Source organism: Girardinichthys multiradiatus, chromosome 15, assembly GCF_021462225.1.
Source record: "Girardinichthys multiradiatus isolate DD_20200921_A chromosome 15, DD_fGirMul_XY1, whole genome shotgun sequence".
In the NCBI taxonomy this organism is placed as follows: Eukaryota; Metazoa; Chordata; class Actinopteri; order Cyprinodontiformes; family Goodeidae; genus Girardinichthys; species Girardinichthys multiradiatus.
In genome coordinates, this window is record NC_061808.1 from 2882736 (window position 1) to 2905472 (window position 22737).

Genomic DNA, 22737 nt, shown 5'->3' on the forward strand with positions numbered 1-22737 from the left:
TTACATTAAAATAAATGCTTGAAAGAATCCTCTGAAAAATCCTTGAGTGATACTAATTTAAAGTAGTTTAGTCCAGCCTTTTTTCTCAGTCCAGCCTTTCTGTAGTCTGTAGTCTAAACATTCAAGAGTAAAGGAATGCAAGCAAACAGAGAGCAAGGGGAGAAAGCATACGAGCAATCAGAGGCACGAGTTATTTACTGAATGCACTGAAATAATGTTAGTCTCTTTCAAGCTTCCAACGTTAATTTACAATTTTAGATCTGAAAAGTTAGAATTTTAAAACTTTAAATGTGATACATTTAAGTGTTCAAGACTGTTTGTTTTATGAAGACACACAAATTTTGGTGTAAAATGGTGCCAAACCAGTTTAATCTGAAGCAGGTCATGATTAAAGCTCCCAGATTCCTGTTATTTCTACAAGTCATGAGACAGTGGTATGTATGAATCTGGCATTATGCTAAATAAATGTACATACCTTTATCCTTTTTAATTTCTTTTAAAGGTTTTATTTTCATTCTTATTGTTCGTGTGCTGTGAGCACTTGAAACTGATTTTGACATCCTCTGTTTGAGCTTAGCTTACATAGAGAAATACTGTTTAATTCTGGTAAAACAGTAAAAAATAACATCCACAGAAAAATACATGAAAGCTTTTGTTGTTGTGTCTTTTATGTTTAAACAACCTTTTAATATAACTTGATCTCAGAGGGTGTAGTTCTATCATTTGTCCAGCAGAGGGGGTAAAAACAACATACGTATCAAAATTGTACTCATAAAGATTATCTTACAATCAGCTTGCACTTTGTACACGGTAAGTCTTTGACAAAAGCTCAAATATTACAATTGATTTTATTCTTCATTAGTTTTAATGATTAGTTTCAACGATGGGTTAGAATGCTCTAAAATGTCCAGTGATTATATCAGGCAGGGTAGGAAAAGATTTATGTAAAACATTTTGCATAAATCAGATGTAAGATCATATCAGATGATGTACGATCCCTCGAAAAACTTTACAACCCTTCAACGTGTTCATACTTTTTCACTTTACAACCAAAAACTTCAATTAATTTGCTCTGGATTTTAGACAAACACATAGTAGTGCATAATTACAAAGTAGAAGGAAATTTAACAAAGTTTTATCCAAAAATGAAAAAGCTGAAAAGTGTATCATGTTTATGTATTTTGCCCTTTATACTCTGAAAGCTATGATTTGAAAAAGGGGAAAAAACAAAAATGTCAGTCTTTAGATGTAAGCCGGTAGAGACATTATCCAAATGATTTGCAGCTGGAACTGCAGCCAAATGCAGTTCTACAAAGTATTGACTCAAGAGGCCTCAATATAAATGCATGCCACACTTTTCCGATTTTTATTTGTAAGGTTTTTCAATGTGTAATTGTTTATTAAATTGTTGTTTATTTTACATTTATGCCCTACTTTTTGTTGGCCAGTCACATAAATCCCTCCAAAATTAATTAAATTGTGGTTCTAAAATGACAAAAAGTGAAAACAACTCAAAGAGAAATAAATGCTTTTGCAATGCATTGAAGCAATTTTCAAAAACTAGGTTTTATGTTCTACAGAGAACATAAAGACACTGAGGAATTAGATTTGCGAAAGCCAAACGCAGGATAAAGGGGCTCCATGAATGTAGTTTTGATGGTGTGGAGATGAGTCAGTGTGTCAGACGAGACTCTGTAGAAGGACAGGATTCCAGCAGGACTGTCCACATAAACAGCAACTCTGTTAGAGACCAAGGATTGCCAGGAGAGAGATGATGAGGGAAAGGAGGAAGGACAGGAGACAGGTGCCTCTTTATTATCATCCCGGATAAAGTAACCATCAGAGCCACAGATCAGACTCCATGACTGTTTTAATCCCCCAAGCTTGCAGTGGATGCTGTTTCCTTTCCTTTGGATCCTCTTGTAAGTCATTGCTATGTGAACCATCCCTTCCCAGTTAACCTCCCAGTAGCAGCGCCCAGTCAGACCCTGCTGGCATAATAGGTGACAGTTGTAATCAAATCTGTCTGGATGGTCGAGGTATGGTTGATCTTCTTTCACTCGTCTCGCCTCTTTTAGGTCATCAGAGACTTTGAGTTTGGTGTGAGCTGTGTTTGGGTCCAGTGTCAGCTCATAAGCATCTAATGGACATAACAAGACACAGCATGTATTCTGTTAAACTGAATCAGTTGAAAAAAGATATGTGAGGGTAAGACATAACCTGTTTGTGATTTCATGGATCAAACTGGATCCCAACTCACACTTTTTTAGGCCAGGTTTCAGTCTGTGCTCTCCACAGTGGTCCACACTGAAGGAACACAGACACAGCATTGATTATTTTGATGTTCAGCTGTTAATCTGAATAAGATTTTACTCCGAATAAATGTATTCACCTACATGTTTATTAGGCACATCTTATTTTTTGAAGTGTGTAAAAACAAAAACAGGCGAGCTAAACATTTTCTTTACGTCTTTTAACTTGCTTGTTAATACATTTTATTTAAATGTCATGCACCTTTTGTGCCAAGACCACATGGGCTTATAAGACACTCCACAAACAAAACAAGATGGTCACATTCAGACCACATGCTACACAAAAAATGTCAATACATTTTTAAATTCAAGCAGCATAAAACACCCGCTGTCTTTTTTCCCCTCGCTTTACAAATAAAAGCAACAGATGCAAAATTGTCACTATCATACATTCACTTTAAAATTGTATCCTCAGAAAACCAAACACATCTGTGTTACCTCTATTAATACATTCAAATAAAGAAAGTCTTAAATCAGAGGAAAAAGGACAGCAAAGAACAAAATGATACTTATCTTCCACCTCATTCAAGTAACAAAAAACACAAACTCTCTCCTCTTCAGGGAGACCTTTATACCTACCCAATTTGTTTCTGTAAATATAGTTTAGATCAGAAGTGACTAATAATGTGGCAATTTCTCCCATCCCATGTGGCCTTCAGCCGCCAGTTTGGCAGTGAACTTGTGAGAACCTAAGAAGCATCTAACAGTTCTATTCTGAAGAGAGCTGATATGTTTAATTTCCTCAAAAACCCCAGACACCAGCAACATACAATAAAATAGGGTTAACTATTGAATTAAAAAATTTTGTAAAAACAGAAAAGCCTAAATCAGGAAAAAACTTCATTTTACTCTGTATAGCTCCCAGACCTCTCTAATAGCTAGGAGAGCAAACAAATAGCAAATCGACATGAAGTATTTAGGCATCAAGACATTTAGAAGACGACTTTTTGAATGAGGAAGAAAAGAGATTAAAGTGACTTTGCACATGGCATGGTTGACAGGCTGGTCTGAGTATTTTAGAAACTTTGATCTGCATGGCTTTTTACTCACATCGCTCAGGTTTACAGAGGATGTTCCAAACTAGATAAAATATTCTTAGAGCAAAAGCTGTGTGGATGAAAACAATGCCTTCTAGATGTCAAATGTCAAGGGACAATAGGCAAACTTCTTTGATATGACAGAAAGGCAACAGTAACTTAACCGAAACCATAAATATGTCAGTGCTCAAATTCTCTGTAAAGGCAATGAGAGTTGTAGTTTAAAACAATAGTGGCAATCCACTGTACCTGCCTGCTGTACAGGAATTAAACCGATTGTTGGTGTTCTCCAATCAGTCTAGACGACACTTTATCTGCTGGACGGGATTTCTCTCTTTCAAAATATATGACCGAACCATGACACCAAAGTACTTGATTACTAAATATCCTACAGGTGCAGCTGTACTTCCAAAATGTTCAGTATCTTGAATTTCTTTGGTGGACCACAGTGAAGATAGTAGCAGAAAGGCAATCCTTATCACCTACAGAGCTAACAGCTAGGCAACATACTTGAGAGTCTTGAGCATCCAGTTTGGATCCTGTAATCCAGCAGATAAAATCTTCACTCCTGAGTCTCCTGGATGGTTGTAGCTCAGGTCCAGCTCCTTAAGGTGGGAGGGATTTGATCCAAGAGCTGAAGCCAGAGAAGCACACCCATCCTCTGTGATTAGACAGCCTGAAAGCCTGTAATCATTCAGAAAGATACAGTCTAAATATTGTAATTTTCAATAGACTGCTTTTCACCTGTTTCATTTCTAAGCTTCAAATGTCTAATTCCTTGAATTATTAAGGCTAATTTGATACTTTAGATTCCAAAATCCATCCACAGCCCATTTTTAACTGCTTAATAAATAAAAATAAAGCCCAGGTCAATACAAATTTACCTGGATAATTTCACTATCCAGGGGCTTTACTTTCACAGGTAAGTGGTTCGACTCTGGAGTAGGTCTTTCCAGCTTTACCTGAGATTTGTTAAAGGGGCAGAGCTGTGTGCAGCGAGGCTTGGCACCAGCAGCTGCAGTAATGGCAAAGGTTACTAGACAAATTAATCGTTTTCATACCATTAATTTGTCACAAAATTTCGAACAAGATGTTTTAAGCGAGAAAGTAGAGCTCAAAACTTTATTTGTGCACTCAGTTCATCAAAAATGAGCCTACATTAAATGTTTTTTTCTGGGTTTTCGGAGCAACGCTTACAGGCTGGTCTGGCTGCTAAGCTAAGCTAAGCTAAGCTAACCAGGCAGCTGGACTGGGACTTTCCCACAAACCACTGCCTGATCTCAGCCCTGCACTCTAGGATTTCCTGCTACATGTTATCTGTTCTTGGCAGCTGAAAGTGAATATAAAGCTTTTAGTAGGTATGTACACAGTAATCGCAAGTACCAGAAAATAAAACACAATATTTTTCCTAGGAAATTTGTGACATTTTAAGTTATTGTTGGCATTAATTATTAACTATTTCGCCACATTTCTGTAAGACAAATAATTTAATGCAGTGCTGATGATCAGAGCACTATAAAATACCTAAGGTAGTGTAAACCTAAGTTAGGGGAGTATGAACTCTTGTATTTATTTATCTAATATTAAAAATTTTTCATAGTTTTATGCAGACAGCTCTGCAGGAGGAGAAACCACTGTTCCAGGTTTGGACAAAGATTCTCAGAAGCTCTGATCTTTTTTATGTCCTGCCATCGTCTGCTCTACTGTCTACACACCTTCTGCTTTGTATAAATATTTGCTTATGATTAGACAGTCAAGGTATCAATTCCCTGTACTTCTGGACTGATCATAAGTTTTTTTGTCTAATAAATACATTTTTTACAAAGAAAATGGTCGGTTATTATCTGATATGAGTTTACCTGACAAAAATAAAAGACATTTGATTGTGTTAATCAGTGTTTAGTAGTTCTTGTAAATTAATCTTGCAGTTGTAAAACAACGACTCTGGCCAGATGCAGGTTGGTAAAACATTTAATGTAAAATAATGATTTAAACTTATGCTGCTCATGGATCCAGTACATTCTAAGGAATAATTGAATGACTTATTCAACTGTATAACAATAAAGCTTCTCATTATCTATTATCAATTGAAACAAACAAATAAATTATTTATTAGCTAGGAGTCTTTTAAACGGATTAAAGGAGTAATGGTATCTGCTGGAATGAAGCTGTATTGCAGTTTTCTTTACAACTTCTCCATATGTCATTAGGGTGATTTAAATAAATGGTCCGTGGCAATGGAAAAATAATGTACCAGATTCCCTGGGATTCCTATTACCCAGATAAAACAAATCCAGGTTCTTTCAATCCTGGGCTTTCAGTGGAAAACGGGATATTGTATGACATCTGAAACCTGACCTGAGAGTTTCCAGTTGACAGTATGGACTCTTTAGACCAACAGAGAGAAGTTTCACCCCTGAATCTCGTAGGTCGTTGTTTGTCAGGTCCAGTTCTCTCAGACCAGACGACTGGATGCTAAGAACTGAAGACAGGGCTTCACAACCTCTCTCAGATAGGTTACAGGCATGCAGACTGAAACAAATATACAGACAATGAGCATTCATTCATTACAAAGAAGAAACTATTTATGTCTGTCTTTTCTACCTACCAAGCTTTTCTACAGACTTTGACCACTGGCAACAGCCACCTAAGAGCCTCTTCTGATGCAGAGTACTTCTTTAAGTCAAACTCATCCAGATCTTTTTCTGAAGACATTAAAATAAAGACCAGAGCTGCCCAGTGAGCAGGAAACAGCTTGTCTGCACGAAGGCTTCCAGACTTCAAATACCATTGAATCTCATTGACAAGAGAGCGATCCTTCAGTTCATTCAGGCAATGGAACATATTGATGCTTCGCTCTGGAGAGAAGCCCTTGCTGACCTTCTCCTTGATGTACTGGACTGTGTGCTGAACGGTTTTTGAATTCTTTTTTTGTGGTGACAGCAGGCCTCTTAGAAGACACTGGTTGGTTTCCAGCGATAAACCCAGAAGGAATCGGAGGAACAAGTCAAGGTGTCCATTTTGACTTTGTAAGGCTTTGTCCACAGCTCTTTGGTAGAGATAATTTGGTTCATATTTGTATTTAGGGACTTCACTTTCACAGGGCTGGTCCTCTTCCAACAAGTTGACCCCAGAGTTGTTAAAGGTCAAATGAACATGAAGAGCAGCCAGAAACTCCTGAATGCTCAAATGGACAAAGCAGAAGTATTTGTTCCAATACAGCCCAATCTCCTCTTTGAAGATCTCTGTAAACACTCCTGAGTACACCGAGGCCTCTGTGATGTCAATGCCACACTCTTCCAGGTCTGATTCATAGAAGATTAGGTTTCCTTTCTGCAGCTGATTAAAAGCCAGCTTTCCAAGAGACTTGATCATCTCCTTGTTTTCTGGATTCCAGTGTGCACCTGGGTCTGATTTCTCATGATACTTAACATTTTTCAGTTTGGTCTGAACCACCAGGAAGTGGATGTACATCTCTGTGAGGGTCTTAGGCAGCTCACTTTCTTGTCCTTTTTTTAACACTCTCTCCAGAACTGTAGCAGTGATCCAGCAGAAGACTGGAATGTGACACATGATGTGGAGGGTTCGGGATGCCTTGATGTGAGAGATGATCCTGCTGGCCTGCTCCTCATTAGTAAATCTCTTCTGGAAGTACTCCTCCTTCTGAGGGTCAGTGAACCCTCTGACCTCTGTCACTATACCAACAAAATCAGAATCAATCTGATTGACTGCTGCAGGTCGGGTGGTTATCCAGCGGTGAGCAAAGGGAAGTAGCTTGCCCATGATTAGGTTGGTGAGCAGTACATCCACTGAGGTAGACTCTGTAGACTCAGTCAGAATCTCATTGCTACAAAAGTCCAGAGGGAGTCGACACTCATCCAGACCATCAAAGATTAACACAGTCTTGAACTCTTCAAACCTGCAGATTCCTGCTTCCTTAGTTTCTGGAAAGAAGTGATGAATAAGCCCCAGCAGGCTGAACCTTTTCTGCTTCAGCAAATTTAGTTCTTTGAAAGTGAATGGAAAAACAAACTGGAAGTTTTGGTGGGCCTTGTATTCAGCCCAGTCCAGAATAAACTTCTGTGTCAAGATTGTTTTCCCAATGCCAGCCACTCCCTTTGTTATCACTGCTTTCACTGGTCCTTCTGTTGACATGAAAGTTTTAAAGAGGTCTTCTTGGCTGATTGTTGTTTCTACAGCTCCTGGTTTACTGGACACCATTTCAATCCGTCTCACTTCATGCTCCTCGTTGATCTCTCCAGTTTGCTCCTTTGTGATGTAAATCTCTGTGTAGATGTCGTTAAGAAGTTTAGAATTTTGTGTTTTTGTGATTTTCTCCAACACATATTGGTACTTTATTTGCAGCCTGGATTTGAGTTTTCGTTGACACTCGCCAAGGATATCTACAGGAAGAACAACAGCAAGAAGATAAACAGATCTCACAGGAACCGTTCTACCTAGCCACTCCAGGTGAGGGAAGAACTATTTAAGGTTGTGCAGTACATGTCTCATCTTAGCCGAGAAGATATTTTGAAAATTAACTTTTTTAGTCCAGAGGTCCTTTACAACTTGATTAGCCCATTCTTTCCACTCCAACTACCATTGATCTACAGGTCCTTCTCAAAATATTAGCATATTGTGATAAAGTTCATTATTTTCCATAATGTAATGATGAAAATTTAACATTCATATATTTTAGATTCATTGCACACTAACTGAAATATTTCAGGTCATTTATTGTCTTAATACGGATGATTTTGGCATACAGCTCATGAAAACCCAAAATTCCTATCTCACAAAATTAGCATATCATTAAAAGGGTCTCTAAACGAGCTATGAACCTAATCATCTGAATCAACGAGTTAACTCTAAACACCTGCAAAAGATTCCTGAGGCCTTTAAAACTCCCAGCCTGGTTCATCACTCAAAACCTCAATCATGGGTAAGACTGCCGACCTGACTGCTGTCCAGAAGGCCACTATTGACACCCTCAAGCAAGAGGGTAAGACACAGAAAGAAATTTCTGAATGAATAGGCTGTTCCCAGAGTGTTGTATCAAGGCACCTCAGTGGGAAGTCTTTGGGAAGGAAAAAGTGTGGCAGAAAACGCTGCACAACGAGAAGAGGTGACCGGACCCTGAGGAAGATTGTGGAGAAGGGCCGATTCCAGACCTTGGGGGACCTGTGGAAGCAGTGGACTGAGTCTGGAGTAGAAACATCCAGAGCCACCGTGCACAGGCGTGTGCAGGAAATGGGCTACAGGTGCTGCATTCCCCAGGTCAAGCCACTTTTGAACCAGAAACAGCGGCAGAAGCGCCTGACCTGGGCTACAGAGAAGCAGCACTGGACTGTTGCTCAGTGGTCCAAAGTACTTTTTTCGGATGAAAGCAAATTCTGCATGTCATTCGGAAATCAAGGTGCCAGAGTCTGGAGGAAGACTGGGGAGAAGGAAATGCCAAAATGCCAGAAGTCCAGTGTCAAGTACCCACAGTCAGTGATGGTCTGGGGTGCCGTGTCAGCTGCTGGTGTTGGTCCACTGTGTTTTATCAAGGGCAGGGTCAATGCAGCTAGCTATCAGGAGATTTTGGAGCACTTCATGCTTCCATCTGCTGAAAAGCTTTATGGAGATGAAGATTTCATTTTTCAGCACGACCCGGCACCTGCTCACAGGACCAAAACCACTGGTAACACTCTGGATGAGCTAAAGGCCGCTATCGAAGCATCCTGGGCCTCCATAAGACCTCAGCAGTGCCACAGGCTGATTGCCTCCATGCCACGCCGCATTGAAACAGTCATTTCTGCCAAAGGATTCCCGACCAAGTATTGAGTGCATAACTGTACATGATTATTTGAAGGTTGATGTTTTTTGTATTAAAAACACTTTTAATTTATTGATCAGATTAAATATGCTAATTTTGTGAGATAGGAATTTTGGGTTTTCATGAGCTGTATTAAGACAATAAAAGACCTGAAATATTTCAGTTAGTGTGCAATGAATCTAAAATATATGAATGTTAAATTTTCATCATGACATTATGGAAAATAATGAACTTTATCACAATATGCTAATATTTTGAGAAGGACCTGTACTTTTAGAGTTCAACACACATCTTAATTTATATATGTTTTATTTTCAGTAAAAAAACAATGGAATATTTTAATATTATGTTAGAGCTATAAGAATAGAATTTTAATGCAGAATTGTTGGGTTTCATCAAAGCAGTGTGGTATAGAGGAGATCAGGACTGTGGTTCTGCTAAGGTGTTCAGGACGCCCAGGTTGATTTGATAGCAACCTTCCTATGCATTAATGGTTCCTGTGTCTCTCATTTTCCTTTGCCCCTAGATTTTCTGGGGGTTTGGTTCAGTCCACTTTGCAGCTGATACCATAGTCATTAAAGCCGGTGTTGGTACTGTTGGAAATGTGGGCATGTGCCAAGTCCTGCTAGAGGACAAAATCAGCATCTCCAAATGGGTTTGTCAGCAGAGGGAACTTTAAAGAGCTCAAAAATGATCTTTTATGGTGCGTTCACACCGAACGCGGATTCTGCGATAGGAGCAGCTGATTTACATGTTATCTCTATGTAGAGCCGCGTTCAGGAGCAGAGCGGCGCAGCGCAGTCCGAAGGAGACGGAGGACGCAGCGCGGAAGGCGTGCCGAGCGAAGCGGGAGTGGAGGATTGTGTGTTTGTCGATAATGTCAGTCGAGGATGTGGAAGATATGTATATAATTGGATGTTTGATATCAGGATTTTTGCTTTTTGGAGTCAGCGGTTACCTGGCATATCAAGAAATTCGGAGAATGTCATCAGCTGTTCTGGCAATTGCGAGGCTGCCTGGCATGTGTGATGGGATCTTCAGAACGATCGGCACTCAGACTGAGATGTTACATGAGCTGAATCGCAGACTGGATGTGATCCTTACACAGGATTGCAGGCAGGTTGCGGTTCCTGGACTCAGGGGTGAAATGGGATAAATCTTGGAGAAAGTTGTGCGCTCGGATCTGGCGAAAGACCAGGAATTTGTCTGTTTGGATTCGTCTTTGAGAAGCACCAGCGAGACTCTCAAGGCTGATGGAAAATTAAGAGTCAGCCTAACCCAAATAATTATTGTTTTTCTGAATCTGGTTCCCCTGCACGGCCTTGATGGCTGTCTATCTTCAACCTCTCCTGGAAGTTATGTAAACATGACGCTCTGCTCCCTCTGCCCCCTCCCTTACCTGAGGACATCTGTGGATCTGCTCAGAACTTTGTGGCCAGTTGATGAACATTCCAACGTACCATCAAGGACAATGGCCTCTGTGACAGTGCTTCATGGACTTACTTGCACACACTCACTTGCACACACACATGCTCAAGATAAACATATGCACCCCCTCACACCACCTTCACCATTCCCGGCATGATGTTGTTTTGTAAACTTGTTTCTTCTTTGTGCTGAGGTTTTTTGCTATCTCAAACTGTATCCTGCTAAGGATAAAGTGTGAAATATGATTTTTTCCCTCTACTTACCTAATATGGCCTCTTTTCTCATCTAGCAAGGGCAGTGCCTGTGAGTGGGCAGCAAAGCCTCGGTGACCCGTCCCCCCCTTGTCTTGTGTCATGATGTATGTTTGGATGGGTTGTACTGGAATTCTAATTTCCCCTCAGGGATCAATAAAGTATCTTTGAATTTGAATTTGAATTGAATCGGCATTCGGTGTGAACGCACCATTAGACAGCTGCACTGACTTAGGACCTGATAATACACAGTGGACCAACAGCAGCAAATAACATGGTTCCACCAACTCATCTTTGATTGTGGGAACTTCATGCTGGTATTCAGTCATCTTGGATTCTGAACCTCTTCCTTGCTACTCCAGACTCTAGGACATTGATTTCCAAATAAAATGCAAAACTCACTTTTATGCAAAAAGAGGATTTTGGACCACTGACTCCAACAGCAACCCACAACTTGCGAGTCTCCCTCAACTTCTTGAACGGGTGTTGTTTCATACTCACACTTGGCTATTGTTTTTTTTTTTTTTCTACAACACTTTTTCCTCCACCCAACTTTCCATTAAAATCTTAGGATGCAGGTCTTTGTGAACAGCAAGCTTGTTTAACAGTGACCTTTGGTGGCCTATCCTCCTGTCAAGTCAGCAGCGTTCCCATAGTTTTATAGGCCATAACATTAATATATTTAGAATGTATTTATTTATTGGTTAATGGGATCTATGAATTTTCTAAAATATCAGAGGTTTGTGTTTTCATTAGCTGTAAGCCAAAATCATCAAAAACAACAAAAATATAAACGTGAAGTATATCATTTATTTCATAATCCTGTGATTCTGTAATCTGCCCCTTCAATTTAAAACTTATTTCCATGACTCACCTGCAGGTTTTAAAGACTTCTGTGATAAGTTCTCCACAAGGTCATTTCTGTATATCTTCCCAAGGACAATTTTAGCAATTTCAACGGTGTTTATACAGTAGGTGAGGACCATCTGATCAATAGTGTCCTCCCTGTCCGCATTTTCCAGTCGACTCTTTGGGATCGCAGGAAAGTTTTCCAGGGTACCATGCTGCTGCAGGTACCATTTGAATTTTTTCAGCTCCTCTGCTTCTAGATTCTCAAGAATTTCCAGCAGATACCCTGTAGATGCTGTCATCTTTTCTTCCTGCATACATCCAAGAACAGTTCATCAATGTTTTTGTCAACAGGAATAGCTTAAAATTTTTTTATGGATTATAACACAAAATGGCAACATATTAAAACTCTCTTCACTTACTGGAGACTTTTTATTAATTGCAATTTCAAGACGCTGGTGTAATTTTAAAGAACATTTTAACAAGCAGGGTAAGGAAAGCATGTAGGAACATGCAGGCAAACCAAATAAAACGGGAAGTGTAACAAGAGGGTCCAGCAAAGAAAGATGACCAATAGTGAACAAAAGTAATAAAGAAATGGTGGAAAATACCATTGGATGCTGGAGTCTTAATCAGGAGACAATATGGAGAAGCTGAGGAAGAAGATAAGCAGGGAGTCGGAGGGAGGGAGACTATTTAACACAGAGGGGGCTAAAGTAAGACACAATGTTACACTTAACCGAGGGAAAAGGACAAATACAAACCTAAGGTAATAAACTAGAATACATAAGAAACAGAACACAAAAAAATAAACAAAACTAAACCTAAAGGAATTACCTCATAAGGTAAAACCTTACTAACAACAATGAAGTAAAGGAAATGAACGTGAGTACCATTAGTGTCAGGATGTGACATTTTGGACTTTGTGGTTTTGTGTTTTGTTTTGCTAGATGTTCTTGTTTGTGGTTTTGTATTCATGTTTATTGCTTTCTGTTTTCTGACAGTTCTGGTTTCCTTTTGCCTCCCAGTGTGTTCTCCTCTCGCCCTTAGTGTTTCTTTCCTATTTATGTACTTACAATGGTTTCATTATTATTATTAATATTATTATTATTATTATTATTATTATTATTATTATTATAGTCCTCTGGTTCCTTAGCTTTGCTCTCGTTTTATGTTCATGTTTTGTATTGGTTCCTTTCAACTCTCCTATTTACGCCTTACCACAGGTGTGGTAAGGCGTATTTGTCACTTCCTGTTTTCGCTGTTGCACTCGGTGAATTGTTTGGTGTGTGAAACTCTCTCGTTTGATCAGATTTCTCTCTACTGTGATACCTCTTACTTGTTCTAATACATAAGCATGTTAAAACACATACTTTCTGTTGCTGTTTTTAACATTTGGGGACTCTCCGTGTTTTACACGTTTTTTTCTAGTAGTGGTAAGGGGTCGCTAGCTTAGCGTTAACTTTAGCTCCACCATGGCTATCCGTTCTGCTGTTTCTCTCTCTGAGTCTTCTCCTCTCTCCTGCTCTCTGTGTCAGATGTTCAGTTACTCCTCTGCCTCCTTTAGTGATAATGGTACGTGTAATAAATGTAGCATTTTTGTGGCTTTGGAGGCGAGATTGTCGGAATTGGAGGCGGAGCCACCATGGGTAGCTCCCCGTAGGAGTTCTTCAGCAGAGCCCGCGCAGCCAGGGTCTCAGGCCGGCGGTGTGACGGAACGTAGAAAGCATAGTCCTAGATACCAGCCCACAGGTCACCACCAATCCATCTGTGTTTCTAACAGATTTTCCCCGCTCAGTGACACACCCGCTGAGAAGCCAACTCTGGTAATTGGCAGCTCCATAGTCAGAAATGTGGCACTAGAGACACCAGCAACCATAGTCAAATGTCTGCCAGGGGCCAGAACGGGCGATATCAAATCATACCTGAAACTGCTGGCTAAGGATCAGCGTAAATACAGTAAGATTGTTATTCACGCTGGCAGTAATGACACACGGTTACGTCAATCGGAGGTCACCCAAGTTAGTGTTGCTTCGGTGTGTAATTTTGCCAAAACAATGTCGGACTCCGTCATTTTCTCTGGTCCCCTCCCTGATCTGACCAGTGACGGCATGTTTAGCCGCTATCATGAATTGCTTAAATAGTCGAAGTAGAACAAAAACCAGGATGAAACAGACTCAGCACACAGGATAAGACGGTAAATTAGGTTTATTTCTACTGTAGACTTTGTTTAAGGAATCTTGAGTTGGAGTTGTCCAGAATCCAGAGGAGGAGGAGGTAAACCCAGGAATCCAAGGAGAGAGAGAGAGAGTACTGGTGATGAGAATATTTACAGTGCAGTCCTTAGGAGGGAGTATTACCAGATGTTGGCAGGCAGGTAGGCCGATAGGCAGGTCGACAGGCAGACAGGCAGGCAGACGGATAGGCAGGCAGACAGGAGTCCACATAACTGAGGTTATGTTCCAGCAAAGGTCTGTATCAGCAGCTACCTTAAGAAGCCCATGAGCTCATTAGGAGAATGCGTTGCAGCTGCAGACAATGAGCTGCCAGAACCAACCAGAAGGGGAGGAGCAGAGATCCTACAGCCGCATGCTGTCATTCAACCACTGGCTGTCTAGGTGGTGTCCAGAAAACAATGTGGGCTACATTGATAATTGGCGAATATTTTGGGGAAAACCTGGTCTGATCCGGAGAGACGGCATCCATCCCACTTTGGATGGAGCAGCTCTTCTTTCTAGGAATCTGGCAGAATTTATTAGTTCTCCAAACCTCTGACAACCCAGGGTTCAGACTAGGAAGCAGGGTCGTAGTTTAACACTCCTCTCTGGAGCTTCTGTACTGCTCCCCACCCATTATCCTATTAAGACAGTGTCTCGCCCACAGCCAAAATTGAATAGATTAAAAAATTATCTCGTACTCGTACTCGTCGTCTTCTACTTTATCCGGGAACGGGTCGCGGGGGCAGCAGACTCAACAGAGACGCCCAGACGTCCCTCTCTCCAGACACCTCCTCCAGTTCCTCCAGGGGGAGCCCAAGGCGTTCCCAGGCCAGCCGAGAGACATAGTCCCTCCGCAATGTCCTGGGCCGTCCCCTGTGCCTCCTCCCGGTGGGACGTGCCTGGAACACCTCCCGAGGAAGGCGTCCAGGAGGCATCCGGTATAGATGCCCGAGCCACCTCAACTGGCTCCTCTCGATGTGGAGGAGCAGCGGCTCTACTCCGAGCCCCTCCCGGATGGCCGAGCTCCTCACCCTATCTCTAAGGGAGTGCCCGGCCACTAAATTATCTCAAACGAGGAAATAAGGAAAATCTAATAAAAAATAAGCACAACTCAGACTGAAAAGAAAACTATTAAATGTGGCCTACTGAACATAAGATCTCTCTCTTCAAAGACATTGCTAGTTAGTGACCTGATTTGTGACAATCAGATTGATTTATTTTGCCTCACAGAAACCTGGCTACAGCAAGAGGATTATGTTACTATAAATGAATCAACTCCTACTAATTATTTAAATTTTCACATTCCTCGAAATACTGGGCGAGGAGGAGGAGTAGCAACCATCTTTCAGTCCGATTTATTGACTAGTCCCAGACCAATCAATAGATACAACTCTTTTGAAAATGTAATCCTTAGTTTGTAATCCTTAGTCTAAAACCACTTCTGTTTGTTGTTTTTTACCGTCCACCAGGACCTTACACTCAATTTTTAGATCAGTTTTCGGACCTTTTATCTGATTTAGTGTTAAATACAGATAAGGTTGTTATAGTGGGGGATTTTAACATTCATGTTGACCCTGAAAGTGAAAGCTTAAATATAGCCTTTAATACTGTCTTAGACTCAATTGGCTTTGCTCAAAACATTAACAAACCTACCCACCTTTGTCTTCATTCTCTGGACCTTGTGCTGACATATGGCAATGAGTATAAAGACATAACAATATTTTCTCATAACCCTGTCCTTTCTGACCATTTTTTAATAACCTTTGAGTTTAATTTAACCAAGTACTCCACACCTGAAAGAAAATTTCATTATAGTAGATCATTATCAGGCGATGCTGTAACAACCTTTGAAGAATCTGTTCCACTTTTAATTTCCTCATTATCACAGAAATACACAATGGAGGCCAATAATTCTGTTTCTGCCCCTTCACAAATTGATTCCCTTGTTCATAGTGTTACTTCATCATTGCGTGATGCATTAGACAATGCAGCCCCCTTGAAAAAGAAGGTAATTATTCATTGGAGGCTAGCTCCCTGGTTTAATTCAGAGCTGAGTACTTTAAATCACAATGTTAGGAAATTGGAGAGAAATTGGCGCTCTACACACTTAGAGGATTCCTACTTAATCTGGAAAAATAACCTACTGTTGTATAAAAAGACACTTCGCCAACCCAGAACAGCTTATTTCTCATCATTAATAGAAGAGAACAAGAATAATCCTAGGTTTCTCTTTAGTACAGTTGCTAAACTTACACAGAGTCATAGCTCTGTTGAGCCATCCATTCCCTTAGCTCTTAGCAGTCATGACTTTATGGGATTCATCCAAAATAAAATTGATTCTATTAAAAAGAAAATCTTTGACATACTCCCAAAGATGATTACTTCATCCTCTGCAAGTGAGACAACATTGAAAGTAAATGTAGAACCTGATCTGTTTGGACTGTTTTGATCCTGTGGAGCTTCCTGAGTTATCAGAAATATTAGCTTCATCTAAACCTTCAACTTGTATGTTAGACCCAATCCCAACCAAATTATTTAAGGAAGTGTTCCCTCTGATTACCAGCCCCATTTTAGGTATGATTAACCTATCCTTAGTAAATGTATATGTACCACAGGCTTTTAAGGTAGCTGCATTAAACCTTTGCTTAAGAAACCTTCGCTTGATCGAGATGACTTAATAAATTACAGACCTATATCCAATCTTCCATTCTTATCTAAAATTCTTGAGAAAATTGTTGCTAATCAAATGTGTGAGCATTTATACAGCAATGGCCTCTTTGAAGAGTTTCAGTCAGGCTTACAGACCTACAGTACAGACCAAAAGTTTGGACACACCTCATTCAAAGAGTTGTCTTTATTTTCATGACTATGAATATTCTAGCTTCACAATGAAGGCATCAAAACTATGAATTAAATCATGTGGAATTATATACTGAACAAAAAAGTGTGAAACAACTGAAAATATGTCTTATATTCTAGGTTCTTCAAAGTATCCACCTTTTGCTTTGATTACTGCTCTGCACACTCTTGGTATTCTGTTGATGAGCTTCAAGAGGTAGTCACCTGAAATGGTTTTCCAACAGTCTTGAAGGAGTTCCCAGAGATGCTTAGCACTTGTTGGCCCTTTTGCCTTCACTCTGCGGTCCAGCTCACCCCAAACCATCTCGATTGGGTTCAGGTCCGGTGACTGTGAAGGCCAGGTCATCTGGCGCAGCACCCCATCACTCTCCTTCTTGGTTAAATAGCCCTTACACAGCCTGGAAGTGTGTTTTCGGGTCATTGTCCTGTTGAAAAATAAATGATGGTCCAACTAAACGCAAACCGGATGGAATAGCATGCCGCTACAAGATGCTGTGGTAGCCATGCTGGTTCAGTATGCCTTCAATTTTGAATAAATCCCCAACAGTGTCACCAGCAAAGCACCCCCGCACGATCACACACCCTCCTCCATGCTTCACGGTGGGAACCAGGCATGTAGAGTCCATCTGTTCACCTCTTCCGTGCTGTACAAAGACACGATGGGTGGAACCAAAAATCTCAAACCAGGACCTATCAGACCAAAGCACAGATTTCCACTGGTCTAATGTCCATTCCTTGTGTTCTTTAGCCCAAACAAGTCTCTTCTGCTTGTTGCCTGTCCACAGCAGTGGTTTCCTAGCAGCTATTTTACCATGAAGGCCTGATTCACACAGTCTCCTCTTAACAGTTGTTCTAGAGATGTGTCTGCTGCTAGAACTCTGTGTGGCATTGACCTGTTCTCTAATCTGAGCTGCTGTTAACCTACAATTTCTGAAGCTGGTGACTCGGATGAACTTATCGTCCGCAGCAGAGGTGACTCTTGGTCTTCCTTTCCTGGGGCGGTCCTCATGTGAGCCAGTTTCTTTGTAGCACTTGATGGTTTTTGCGACTGCACTTGGGGACACTTTCAAAGTTTTCCCAATTGTTCAGACTGACTGACCTTTATTTCTTAAAGTAATGATGGCCACTCGTTTTTCTTTACTTAGCTTCTTTTTTCTTGCCATAATACAAATTCTAACAATCTATTCAGTAGGACTATCAGCCGTGTACTGTATCCACCTCCTGCACAACACAATTGATGGTCCCAACCCCATTTATAAGGATTGAAATCCCACTTATTAAACCTGACAAGGTACACCTGTGAAGTGAAAACCATTTCAGGTGACTACCTCTAGAAGCTCATCAACAGAATGCCAAAAGTGTGTGTAGCAGTAATCAAAGCAAAAGGTGGCTACTTTGAAGAACCTAGAAAATAAGACATATTTTCAGTTGTTTCACACTTTTTTGTTCAGTATATAATTCCACATGTGTTAATTCATAGTTTTGATGCCTTCAGTGTGAAGCTAGAATATTCATAGTCATTAAAATAAAGACAACTTTGAATGAGAAAATGTGTCCAAACTTTTGATCTGTACTGTATATCCAATCTTCCATTCTTATCTAAAATTCTTGAGAAAATAGTTGCTAATCAAATGTGTGAGCATTTATACAGCAATGACCTGTTTGAAGAGTTTCAGTCAGGTTTCAGAGCTCATCATAGCACTGAAACAGCTCTGCTGAAAGTCACTAATGATATTCTTATGGCCTCAGATAATGGACTTGTGTCTGTTCTGGTTCTGTTAGATCTCAGTGCTGCATTTGATCCAGTCGATCACAATATTCTCTTAGAAAGGCTGGAATATGCTGTAGGGATCAGGGGAACAGCGCTAGGCTGGTTTAAATTTTATCTGTCTGACAGATAGAATAAATTTTCACTGTTACGCTGATGATACTCAGCTTTACTTATCCATAAATCCTGATGAACCCAACCAGTTAGATAGACTACAAGCATGTCTTGAAGACATAAAAACTTGGATGACTTTAAATTTTCTGCTTCTAAATTCAGACAAGACAGAAGTTGTCGTCTTTGGACCGGAGTCTTTAAAAAAGAAACTGCTTAGTCAATCACTTAACCTGGATGCCATTAAATTGACCTCCGATAATAAAGTTAAAAACCTTGGTGTTATTTTTGACCAGGACATGTCATTTAAATCCTATATTAAACAGGATTCTAGGATTTCCTTCTTTCATCTCCGGAACATTGCCAAAATTAGAAATATCCTATCTAGGAGTGACGCTGAAAAACTAGTCCATGCATTTGTTACTTCAAGGCTGGACTATTGTAATTCTTTACTATCAGGATGTCCACAAAATGCAGTTAAAAGCCTTCAGCTGATTCAAAATGCTGCAGCAAGAGTTCTGATGAAAATTAAAAAGAGAGATCATATTTCTCCTATTTTAGCTTCCCTTCATTGGCTCCCTGTTAAATCCAGAATAGAATTTAAAATTCTCCTCCTCACATATAAAGGCCTTAATGATCTAGCTCCATCATACATCAGAGATCTGATTGGTCCATATGTTCCTAACAGAGCACTTCGTTCTCAGACTGCAGGTTTACTGGTGGTTCCTAGAGTCTCTAGAAGTAGAATGGGAGGCAGATCCTTTAGTTATCAGGCTCCTCTCCTGTGGAACCAGCTCCCAGTTTTAGTCCGTGAGGCAGACACCCTGTCTACTTTTAAGGCTAGGCTTAAAACTTTCCTTTTTGATAAAGCTTATAGTTAGAGTGGCTTAGGTTATCCTGAGCTATCTTCCTTATTTTTTACCTCTGTCTTCCTCCCTCCCTGTTGGATGGAGTAAGGGGGAGTCAGGTTTATCCTAAACCGGCTCAGTTATGGTTGAGGTGCAAACACACCCTCCATTTCTGCTACCTGTATGACCCCTTCTCTTTTCCAATGGTTATAATCAGTCTGACGGAGAGAGGTATCCCAATCATTGTGGTTTTTAGTATAACAATGACCATCAGTGGGCTCTAGATGGACAAACTGTCTACTTTTAAGGCTAGGCTTAAAACTTTCCTTTTTGATAAAGCTTATAGTTAGAGTGGCTTAGTTTATCCTGAGCTATCTCTGTAGTTATGCTGCTATAGGCTTAGGCTGCTGGAGGACATAATGACCACTTTCACCCTCTTCGCTACATTCTCACACTACTCTGCATTATTTGCTGTTATTTCAGCTTTTAACCTTGTTCTCTTTTTTCTCCTCCTAGAAGCTACACCTGGCCTGGCTCTGTGTCTACCTGTGACACCTTTCTGGAGAGGGGCATCTTCCGAGCTTCTGCTGGCAACAACTTAAGCTCACCCTCTACTGATGATCCACATGACCCTGTGTTTTAGTGTTTAACCCTTTCTCTCTCCTAGATATAGCAATTGACTGAGCTTCTACTGTGACTAACTCTATGTTCTCTCTTTCAGACTCTAACCTTGAAAACTGGCTCAGAGTTTATCTGTTCTTTCTTTCTAGATGAAACGAACGAACGAACGAAGTTTCGTTTCTGTTACTCCTCTCATCATTAGTTTTCCTCTTTTAGTCATTAATTACTCAGTTTTAGTCCCCTTTATATTAATTGTCCCTCTTAGCTTTGTTCCTCTAGTTTATCTTTATTCTCCAGTCCCTCCTTATAGGTTAGCTTTAGTTATTGTTTACTTTTATTCTAGTCCTCATTTCCTCTGCTTCATCCTCGTTTTGTTCTATCAGTGTTGGTTTAGGTTTGTTAACTTTGTAGTCAGAGTTTCTTTATGGTTTCATTTTGTTAAGTCCTTAGATCTTAGGTTGTTGCGTTACCTCCAGTTTCTCAGTTTCCTTTAGTTCATGTTTATTCTTGATTCTATATTTGATTTTATCTTGATTTATAGTTTCTTTTAGGTCTGCTCACTGTCTTGTCAATTAGTCCCCTTCCTCATGTTTTAGTTTTATTAGGTTCACCTGATCAGAATCAGAATCAGAATCAGAAAAGCTTTATTGCCAAGTACGTTTTTGGACATACAAGGAATTTGTTTTGGCCTCTGCCTCCATGCCTCCATGCCTCCTTGTCACACCTGTTCCCTGTTTCTTTGATTACCTGCCTTTTTCTTATCCCTCAGTATATTAGTTGGTTTTGTGTCATTGTATTTTGCTGGTTCCTTCGCTCACACTCACTACCCTCGTCCTTGCCATGAGTACCTGCAGTGTTTATATAAGTTTATGACCTTAAAATAAAGTTGAAGGATTATTAAGATGCTGCTTCCAAGCACTTGTCTGCACTTTGGTCCACACCAAAACACCAACGTGACAAGTAGAGCATAATAATCAACCGGAATGTGATAAAACCAGAGACAGAAGGAAACTAAAACAAAAACTCTATGTAATATATCATTTACTTACTATTGATCTGGTTGAGGACCATTGGTTGTTGGACTGCAACCTCCCTGTGACCTCCTCCCTCAGAGATAACAGCTTTGGCTGACTTCACAGATTTTATTACAGACCTTTAATTCTATCCTTATGACTGCTGTTTGTTATTTTTGTCCTTTCTTATGTAATTAGCCTTCTAAAATATATTTTCCTTTTCAACTTGCATTTTTTTGTCAGATAACAAGTAAACCTTCTGGAGAACTGTCACTTAAACATGGTGTAGTGGTTTTAGTGGCCTCGTGATCTAAAGTAAGAGCTATGTTGTCTGGACCTTTAACCCCTGGGAAGATCTTGTAGGGCAAATGATGGATGGGAACTTACCAATAAGCACCTGGGGGTCAAGCCTTGGCTCCATAGGATCAGCCTGGCTCACCCTGAAAAGGCAAAAGGAGTCCGCCTTCTTGTGGACCCACCATCCTCCAGGGAAAGAAGTGGGCTTGCTGATTCAGGCTAACGTAATTTTTGGCTTTTGGGACATGGACACTAACTTCATTGGCAGAAAATTGACCAGAGATGGTGTGGGATGTATAACATTAGACTAGATATAGCTGGACTAACTTCCACTCACATCTTGGGCTCTGGAACCCAGCTCCTGGAGAGGGGCTTGTCTCTCCCCCACTTTAGGGTCGCCCACTGAGAGAGGTATCAGGCAGGCGTAGAAATTCTCACATGCCTCCCATTGAGCAAATTGGAGCTGGACTTGGTGCGTAAGAGGATCATTAGTCCCCACATTGCAGCTTAGTAGAGAGTTTCTCTACTACCATCAGAGCAATATGAGAGGAAACACCAGACAGAGTAACCAGAACAGACATATTGCTGAACACAATGAATGGATGAATGGATGGATGTTTCAATGAAGAAATAAATATACATGTTTATCCAATGTTGGGAGGTGAGGAAGGCTGTACCTGTTGCAGTCGAGGGTAATAAAACTAATTGCTTTTTATTAAAATATCCCTCTAATGTGAAATTAAATGATCAACATCATGTAACAGTTATACTAATAGCGATCACACACCTCTTGTTTCTTTTTCATTTTTACCACATTATTTATAGTTTTAGCGTTCGTTTACCGTGCACTTTTCTTTACCTTTCAATTTTCTTGATGTGCCTTTAGGACAAATCATGAAACTAGTTTATGTAAAGTTTTACCAGTTATCATATTCTTTATCATTAACCCTGTTTGTTTGTTGTGCAGCAGACCTTTAATATTAAGCAGTTTAGCATCACCCTGATCAGTGTCCAAAGTTACAAAGAGCTCAACTTACCTGGAAAGCTGCAAACACTGCCTTGGAAATAACTCAGCTTTTATCTCAGCTCACCTGTTTAACTGTATCTGTTGGAGAAGAACAAACAGAGAACAGATTTAATGACCATCGTACCTGTTTTATCCCGACCTTGATACATATGCTGCATACCTTCTCACTCTGCCCATTTCCTGTTTGCTAGGCTAGTGCCAAAAAAGTAAAAAAGAAACTACTGTTTTTCACCTGTTGAATGAGCTTTCTTCATGCAGGAGCGGTTTTAAAGGTCTGGC

The 22737-nt window shown here is 40.3% G+C and overlaps 1 protein-coding gene across 3 annotated transcripts; it reads right to left on the minus strand.

The window, feature by feature from the left end:
• Positions 1-339: 339 nt before the first annotated feature.
• Positions 340-22737, minus strand: LOC124881925 (NLR family CARD domain-containing protein 3-like). 3 transcript variants are annotated; one of them, XM_047387882.1, is made up of 8 exons: positions 22619-22737; positions 22469-22536; positions 11721-12006; positions 5958-7752; positions 5708-5881; positions 3860-4033; positions 2261-2307; positions 340-2140 (listed from the first exon to the last, which is right to left on the minus strand). In XM_047387882.1, exons 3-8 carry the CDS (start codon positions 11995-11997, stop codon positions 1575-1577), a joined length of 3033 nt encoding a protein of 1010 aa, XP_047243838.1. In that variant the 5' UTR covers positions 11998-12006; positions 22469-22536; positions 22619-22737; the 3' UTR covers positions 340-1574. The 3 variants fall into 3 exon arrangements, with proteins under 3 accessions (XP_047243838.1, XP_047243839.1, XP_047243837.1); XM_047387883.1 differs by having other exon boundaries at positions 22691-22729; XM_047387881.1 differs by lacking the exons at positions 22469-22536; positions 22619-22737 and having other exon boundaries at positions 11721-13047.

Coding starts and splice junctions, on each gene's coding strand:
- LOC124881925 (XM_047387881.1), bottom strand. CDS start 12,012: ATGCAGGAAGAAAAGATGACAGCATCTACAGGGTATCTGCTGGAAATT. Junction 7,753..11,720: donor GAAGTCTTTAAAACCTGCAG/GTGAGTCATGGA, acceptor TTCTTCCTGTAG/ATATCCTTGGCGAGTGTCAA. Junction 4,034..5,707: donor TGTCAACTGGAAACTCTCAG/GTCAGGTTTCAG, acceptor GAATGATTACAG/GCTTTCAGGCTGTCTAATCA.